The 9756-nt window shown below is 33.3% G+C and overlaps 1 protein-coding gene across 1 annotated transcript; it reads left to right on the forward strand.

The window, feature by feature from the left end:
- Positions 1-3912: 3912 nt before the first annotated feature.
- Positions 3913-9417, forward strand: LOC121366987. Its single transcript, XM_041491204.1, has 4 exons — positions 3913-4231; positions 4749-4934; positions 5645-5771; positions 6426-9417. The coding sequence occupies exons 1-4, from the start codon at positions 4200-4202 to the stop codon at positions 6609-6611; spliced, it is 531 nt and encodes a 176-aa protein (XP_041347138.1). The 5' UTR covers positions 3913-4199; the 3' UTR covers positions 6612-9417.
- Positions 9418-9756: the final 339 nt, after the last annotated feature.

The raw sequence follows: 9756 nt of genomic DNA on the forward strand, positions 1-9756 counted from the left end.
GGCTAGGACATTTGCCCCCCAGTAGAAATGTTGGCTAGGACATTTTCCCCCCAGTATAAAAATTGGTTTAATTAACAACTTAAATTACTGTGTTTAATAAGTTCTTAATTAACATTGAGCTTTACAGCTCATCTGTTTACAAACATAAAACATAACATACATAAAATACAGGAGAACAGGCTCTGATAAACAAGAAAACATACGTCACATAAAACAAACGGCAAATACCTTAAGATAACATTTTCTTAATTTATCTGCTTGAAATAAATATATTCCAAAATTACATAGCTGATTATAAATATTTATCCAAAATGAAAGTTGTTTTGTACAAAATTAAAATAAAGTTGTTCACAATATTTAGTGTTTTTGTTTCATTTTATCAATATAGTAGATATCAACTGGGGGGCAAATGTCCTAGCCAACATTTCTACTGGGGGGCAAATGTCCTAGCCAACATTTCTACTGGGGGGCAAATTTCCTAGCCATCATTTCGACTGGGGGGCAAATGTCCACCTATCCATTTTTGGACTGGGGGGCAAATGTCCTGGGGGGGGGGGGGGCAAATGTCCGTATCTCCACTGTACATACAGGAGATGGTCAGGAGCTGACGTCACTTCGCCCCAAGCTATCCACAAAACAAAATGGGTGCCCCCAGTTAGCAGGAATAATCGTGTTTTTTTATTAACTCTAAAATTACGCGTTTTTTATTTGCTAAAGTATCAGTATGTGTTGGTGGTCCGGGTATGCATCTTTCCAACACACGAGGCTCTTGTTTGAGTTGACCCTACCTTTAACATCAGATTCCTATAAAAGCTAAAAGATCGACGCAGATTACGACAGACTGGGAAAGTTGAACTGTATGACAGCATGTTATCAGCCGTAATCTGCGGCAACGTATGTAGCATTTATGCGAACCAGTCTCGTTCGTTAGATTGCAACGCGAAACCAAGGCTTAAGCTATCAACTATAGGGATGTTCGCCGAAGCAGGAAATGACGCAGTGCGGCGCATGCGCGTGAAACTGGTTGGCAGAAACCATTTCTTTTATCATTGTAATGGATGACCAGATCACAAAGAAATTAGTTTTGAATGGCCCTTTGTCGGCGTATGCGAGTGCATTAACCCCTGAAGCAAAACAACGGTACTACAGAAAGCTGTTTTACGATTCTGAAACGAAAACGTTGCCCGACCCGTACAGTTTAGGTGGGAAATGGAGCACAAATCCAAGCAACTGGCCAGATTTAACTTTTGGAGATATTCTCGGAACCAAACATACGGGTACTTCGACCCCGACCCCTGGCCGCCATTGTTTATCACGTGACGCGGTGAAGCTTCTCCTTAGTTACGTATGGTTTGATAGTGAAATGAGGCAACTTTGGTCGATCATTTACAACAGTTAACGGTCACGATGCCCAACACATGTTGTGCAGTTGGCTGCATAAACCATAACATGACGTTAAAAAAAATATCGTTTTACAAATTTCGCCGCTTGTGGGTAGGGTCATTAAAACGACAAACCTGATGGAATTCCATGGCTTCCCTCACAGAATGTGACTACGTTGACTTTAATGTTGTTGCTTGTTGACACCAACAGAGATTAATTTAGCAAACAAAATGGTTAAAGCATGTGCAGTGATAAAAATCCCACATTATACTGTAAATAAAATACACAATTCCATCGTCTTCCATGAAAAAACACCCCAACAAAACGATGCATCCAGTTCTTGAATAAAGAGTATATTCCTTTATCATTAAATTTGTGTGGTCTTTATTTTTCATTTAATCTTAGTTGCTTGGATATTATCTATACTTGTATTTATTTTGCTATATCACAGCTACTACATCTTATTTATTTTTTAATTTTAAAATAAAAGTTTATACTGCTAAATTACACACATATAATAATTATAATATAGGCCTAAATTCTTTTTTAAACTTTATTATTATTATTTTTTTTTGCAAATGTGTCTGTAGCAGGCCTGCAGTAAGAAAATATAGGTCATCCCCACACCCCTCTCCGTGCGTTTAGTATTTACTTTGGTGCAGAGGGTAAATAATGTGTGTGCCTTTGTTTCAGTATATATATATATATATATATATATATATATATATATATATATATATATGCCACATTTCTAGGGAAATCACTAAAATGTGTAAAGGCATGGTAGACCAAACACTTTTGGGGCATTTTCACCATTTTAGGGGCACTTTTTTTTAAATAAAAAATAAACAAAAATTAATTGAAATAAACATTAATGTAATTTATGTGCTTGCTTTAATAAATGAATGGCAAAAGATGTAAAAGGCATATTTTATTAATTAATAATACCTTTTTGGGTGTTTCATAAAGGCAATTTTAGAATTAGTGAAAAATTACTGATTAAGGCAAGATGGTGCTAGACTATTGAGGCATGGTGCTGCACCGTGCTAAAACAAGCTAGGGAAAACAATACACATACATATACATAAATCTAAAAATACATAAAAATCTATTCTATTGTGGATCAATGTAATTTGGTGGTTGTGGTACATTTGTAAATTTTACTTGTTCAAGTTCGAGGACTTACCTTTTTACATATATATGTAGTTTCATGGTATTCTCAGTTCAGTGTGTGTTTGTGTGTGTGTGTAATCTGCTTTAGAAATTACCTACAATAAAATGAATGGTCAACTGCCATATCTGATATTTGTTTTCCATTTTGAAATTTTTTTTTGACATGGAGAATACAGCATTTAACTATCTCATTTATATATTTTCCTTGAATATGCTACATAAGTGCATCTACAGGAGGTAATTTAACCCGGGTTAAAAGCAACTTGGGTTAAATATGTGTAGTCTAGTAGAAGGCATACCGATATAGATCAGTTTATTAACAACCATATTTGCTTCCTTTCTTCAGCTGTATACTATTAAAAATTAGTTTTGTAGATATTACTTAAATTGAACTGCAATAACAATTCCAATACAGCACAAGACTGAACAAGAAAATATCTGCAATATCCATTGTGACTAGATATAAAACAACACCAATATTATACATATATATATTAACCATTATTTACTCAGGTAAGTTTTTGTTTTATTACTAAATATACCAGGTTAAACCCTATTATTAAAACATTTCCATGTTTGGTCCACGAGGTAACACTTATGTTTTATTAGGTTGTAGACTTCGACATGAAAATAACTGAGGGAACTGATTATTTGCTCCCTAATGTAGTTTATGGGGTGCAATTTAAAATATTACCATATTTATACTACATGTATATAAATTCACATGCCAAAGGAAACTATATATTATTCTCCTTGAAACTAATCTCAGGTGTGATGGGTAAGTAGAGAGAGATATTGCTCCCCCTAGATGTCAAGGTCTGAGGATGGCTATATTTTATTATTGCTATTTTTTGTTGCCTGCATTCAACCAGTAAGGAAGGGCAACATCATGTGGTAATTTTGCAATCTGTAAAAACAAAAGCATTTCATTATTTCAAGAAACTGTATTTTGTTTTAAGAATAAAAGAATGTATTCAGTGGAACATTATACTGTTGCCAATACATCTATATAATAAGATATGACAATAATACTATGGTAATTTTGAACTTGTAAAGTAACAACTTTGCCATTGTTTAATTATTACATATTATTTGGAAATAAATAATTATTAAATCATAAAAATAATTAACTTAATCATGCATACAATTTTTATTATAAATACAAATTATATATATTGTAGCCCACATCATAATTATTATATTAATAATTATCTTATCATTTCAAAATTGTTAAAATTTATAATTAACATTACCTGAAAATTGCATCAACAAAAATTATATTCTGCCCAACCTGCCCTGTCCCCACGACATTCAAAGTACACGGAAACACATCGGTACTAAATATAGATTATACTAATTCAGATTCTCGTTGTTCGTTTCTCTTATATGGCAACCCAAGCTGTTATAATACACATAAGACGTATTGCAACTATGTGTTAGCTACAGAAAATAAATGACAATATGTAAGGCATGTAAAAACTTAATACGATAACTTTATTCTTTGTAAACCAGTAATCACTAAGGCTTTGCTTCACCCCCAAAGACCCGGATGATCGGTAACTAGGCCGTGTGACGTCACGCCGGTTCCGAGAATTTATCTCTATTTAATCGACACACCATCCATCATCTACAACAGAGATTCAATGAAAGCCTACAAATCGCTGGAAGCATACAAGTAAGTAACAATGTAAAAATTATTTTCATTTATCCTATAATTACTTTGTCTTTTCATTGCATGCACACGCTATTATATAATAATAATTTATAAATTGGTGTACAATTATTATACAAAATAATATATATATATATATATATATATATATATATATATATATATATATATATATATATTATTTTTTATATTTTTTATTATTATACCCTGTATATATATATATATATATATATATATATATATATATATATATATATATATATATATATTGAAAATCACTAACCATGGGAGTAGGGTAAGTGTATACATTAAAAAAAAAATTAAGCTGTTGATTTTCATAATTTCATTTACATGTGTATATATATATACATGCATATATGTTTAATCATTAATGCACATAACTAAATTCTAGTTGATATATATTATTACTAATATTATTTTTTCATATAAAACTAAATATGCTGATATAGCACTGATATAATTTTTTCATGTCTACATGTATATTTTTTGTATTATACAGGTATGTTGTTAGTGGACATGTGCAGGTTGTGCTGTCAAATCCAGTAGATGACAAGTGCCCTTTCATTGCATTGAAATCTAAAGTGACTCCTTCGCAGAGGGCAAGGGACAAGCCACATGAGCCATGGGTTTTCTTGGAGAAAAACAGCGGCACAGTTTACTGTGCACACTGTACCTGTATGGCCGGGTATGATACTACATATAGTTATCTAAATAAAGAAATATGTGTGAGCTATGCATACCTGCTAGTGCTGGTTATTGCTATTGACTTCCTAATCAATAATCAGACTTTGCAGATCAATTTATAATCGTTTTAGTTCCACATAAATGGAAGTCAACATAGCAGACGAATGAAAGTAACAACTTCACAGTTTATATAGTAACCTGTTTAGTGACATATGCAACAGTGACCATCTAAAATAGATTATTTTGAAGGAAGCTGTGACATCTGTGCTAATAACTGTCAGCATCTGCTTCCGTCATTTTGAGATGTTTCATCTTACGAAAAATAGACGGTAATACTACTAATAGCAAAAATAGATTATAACACTTGTGAACTCAAGTTTATTAACGAACTAAATGTATGGGTGCAAATTTTGATAATCGATTAAGAGTGAACAGATTGATAATCTTTTTTATTACCTAGATCAATAAATTAACCGATTATATGATTAATCGCTCCAGCCCTATAATACCTGCATATAGCTAATTTGGCTAAAATTATAAAGAAAGCTAACTGGTTCTTTCCTAAATGTTTTACGACTTTAGGTTTAGAAAAAAAATTACTTTGTACATTTAACTTTTCGGAATGTTTGTAAATCATTTACTTACCTGCAATCAAACCCAAGTTTTTCATATGCAAATTGTTTAATAATAGTTATTGTGTTATACATGTAGGTTAGGTGAAGTATGCAGCCATGTTGGAGCTCCTTTGTTCAAGATCGAGATGGGTGTTAAGATGGGTATGACCCAAACCAGCTCAACCAGTAAAGCTTGTCAGTGGAATAGCACTTTTCGAAAAGAGGTAATTTGATCAGACATATTTGTTTTCTCCAACAGAGGCCTTTACATATATGATTTCTCCCTTTAAATGTTTTCCTATTTACAATGTAGCTTTGCACATTTACTGCCACAAAACGCGCATTAACTGTTACTAATTACATTTATAATATTACATATATATATATATATATATATATATATATATATATATAATATATATATATATATTAAAAGCATGAACATGTGAAATTAGCACTTGTACGGGTCGACCCACTAAACTGGTAGTGGTATTTATATCTTGAGCACAGAGGCAGCATGGTACTGAAATAAAAATGTATGTTGTAGAGTAAGGACTAACAATGCAGCTGCTGTAGAAAAAAAACCCTGACATATACATGGAAATTATATGAATTTATTCTTTAAATGTTGACAACATTCATGTAATTTGTTACATTAAAAACATGTACAATGCATTAAACACTTCAATTTTTTTTAATATAAACTAAGGGTATTATCTAATGAATGCTAGAATTGTTTTCTTTGATACTGGATGACTAAAATTATTTATTAAAAGAAAGCCTGCTTACACAAAGAATGTTTTTGCCTAAAATTATCTACTGTATTTTGTTTAACTTTATTATTGTATTAGGGTTTATTATGGATCATATATTTTTAGGTCGCTCCAACAACAATAACTGATATATTTCAGGAGATTAAAGGCAAAAGGAAGAAGGAAATTAAGACGGTTCAAGCCAGTGGATCTGCGCCATTGCCACCCTCAGAAGAACTACACAAGTTGTATGCCCTGGTACCAAATGCATCTTTTTTTTACATCAGTCTCCATACCAGGACTAACAGATAACCTCCCCACTGATCACAATCTGCCATGTATCCAAAAATATCCAAAATTGTTAACAACATTCAGTGGAACACTGTTGGGAGATAATTCTAATTTTGAGACCTACAGCATTTCCAAACAACAAGCTGCTAACTTGGAAATAGCCACAAGGAACCAAGCTGTCAGTCCCCAGTGGTACCAACATAGGATGGGTAGAGTAACGGCATCCAAGGCCCATGACATTTTAACACGCAGAGACACGACATCTCCAGATAATCTTGTAAGGCGCATTGTTGGATATGTTTCTTATGACTTGTCAAAGAAAGAAGCTGTGAAATGGGGAATCGATCACAAAGACGAATGTAGAGTTGCCTATAGTAAGCATCAGACTGGGTCTCATGTAGATTTTCATTGTAATCCTTCTGGTTTTGTGATAACACTGATCACCCATTTCTTGGAGCTAGTCCCGATGGCTATATTGACTGTCATTGTTGTGGGAAAGGTACCCTGGAAATTAAATGTCCTTTTAAGACTGTACAGGAAGCAGCTGCAACAGATAAGGATTTTTGTCTTGATTCATCTATGCAGCTTAAAGCGAATCACAGATATTACAGTCAAGTACAATTTCAAATGTACATTACAAAATGCCAATATTGTGATTTTGTTGTCTATACCAAGTGTAAGCCTGCACCAAGTATGGTCATTGTACGACTGTCCATTGATGTCGACTTCTGTCAGAGTCTGATTGCTAAATGTGAACATTTTGTAAACAACTTTGTCAAAAATGAGTTGGAAAACCAGCCAGTAGTTACTTCTACCCATAAAGAAGATAAGAGTGATCAAACATGGTGCATTTGTGCTGAAGTAGAATATGGTCGAATGATCAAGTGCGACAATGAAGACTGCCCATATCAGTGGTTTCACTACAAGTGTGTGAACATTCGCAGGAAGCCTAGAGGAAAATGGTTTTGTGCTAGCTGTGACAAATAAATAACTGTTCATAGTTATGAACAATGTTCAGAAATTGAACAAAAATTGTGAAATTGGTGGCCTTAAATTTTATTTGTAAAGTATGTATTTTGAAACAATAAAATGGATATAGCTACTGTTAGCTGATGATTAGTGTAATAAACACCAATAAAGTTATTAAATACACTATCAGGGCTTCTAGAATTTTAAAAATATGCATTTTTTTTTACTAGCCATGGGGCATGGCCACAGTACTTAATTACTAGCCTGTTATTGAAATTCACTACCATATTATATAATTATAGAATCCCCGATAATTTAATCGTGGGCATGTTACAAAATAAAAGACAGAATTATGTATGTACCATTTTGAAGCAAAATACAAGTTAAAAAATCTAAGAAACAAGTTTTGGTTGTAAATTACATAGAGCTGAACAAATGGTGACTATGCTGTCTGAATGGGGAACCATGTGCATACTCATACTACTACTCAGACTGTTCCAGTTTTTCAGACTTTCAATGGCTCTTTCCACATGTATGCGTACATTAGCAATTTTTCTGGTCTGCTCAACTTCCCGAGCACTAAACTGCGACTTTCCTCTGGTGAAGGCTGGTATTACCAGTGTCGCATTACGATTTGCCAAGTCCTCTGCTATCAAAAATCCTCTATCTGCCAAAACTTCATCGCCATATTCTAATTTGTCCAAATAACCACTTCTCTGAGTAATAACTTTATCAGATGTCCTACCTCCAAATGCCCTGGATACATAAGAAATTGCTCCTGTTGCAGTTATAGACACAAGAAATTTAATGGTATTGTTATGTTTGTAATTTGACCATGTTTGGGCCCATGCTGTAAGTGGTCCAGGTCTCTGAATAAAAACTTCAAAACAGTCGATAATACTAACACATTTTGGATATGTTATTTTAATAATATTTGGCATATTGCGTTTTAGACTGTCTTTGTCTGGCCACTGAATAAGAAAGGCAAGTTTCTCTGCTAACTTTGGCAGCCCCTGATTAAGCATTTCTGAGATTGTGGTGACAGACACATTAAATCGATATGCCAAGTCCTGGTGCTGCAGATTTAATCTCAGTTTCATAATTAAGCACATCAAAACATGTTGGTGATAAAACGTTACACGAAGGCAATGCCAAAGAGCAAAATGACAACACAAACATAAACAGCGCTTTTGATGTTACACCTGTGTAGAACTAAATTATACGGTCGCTTGAAATTGTCTGCTTCTCATTCTGAAGCCTCCCCAGTTCTTCATACAGCTGCTGATTTTCAATCCGTAGGGAAGCTATTTTCCGTATACAAATACTGTGTGTCTCAGCATAGGGTTGTGACTGAAAAATAATTTTATTTTGCATATTAAGGGGTATCAAATTAATACATTAAATTTTATCAGTATAATCATGCAAACCTTGACATTCACCCCAAAACATATGTCTATATTATGTACATAAAAGATCGCTATACATTATGTACATAACCACTGCCTTGATGCAGATCACTATGTGGCAGACAATTAATATGCTGACGATTTGTATTTAAACAATATATACATGTAGATGTACCAAAATGAAGTGTAAATACTTGTCTGACTGATAAAAAAACCCATTGTAACTTAATTTGGTTTAAAAAAAGTTTATTAATACCTACTCTTATTTATTACCATAATGTACATATTTTATATTTAGCATCTATAATTTGTTGTTGGGAGTGTTCACATTATACGTGATTAATATGTGTGTTTGTGTAATTAATTAAATTAATATTTCCCAAACTATGTCCAAAATATTGAAATTTGGATCACATATACATGTACATGCAAATAAATGATTGTCTACCTTCTGCTTGTGTGTCAATAAGATTTTCTGTGTTTGACAAATCTAGTAATGCAGAAGCGGCTTGCTTCTTCTGCTTTTCAGATTTTCGGACCTCCAGTCGCTGGTGTCTGGCATGGCGGATTGTACCACTTAATTTGGTGTCCTGGTAACCCATGTTGATGGAGGGAATGTAATCAGGACTATTCTTGTCATTGCTTTTCTCTCCTGGAATGATAAAAATAGTCACTTGTATTTTACTGACAGGTTAATTATCAGATATATGTTTTACTAATACATGTGAATGGGTTCCAATCTAATTATTCCAGATTGCCCAATTTTGACATTGAAAACTACAAGTTTTTAG

The sequence above is a fragment of the Gigantopelta aegis genome, chromosome 3 (assembly GCF_016097555.1).
Source record: "Gigantopelta aegis isolate Gae_Host chromosome 3, Gae_host_genome, whole genome shotgun sequence".
Classification (NCBI taxonomy): domain Eukaryota; kingdom Metazoa; phylum Mollusca; class Gastropoda; order Neomphalida; family Peltospiridae; genus Gigantopelta; species Gigantopelta aegis.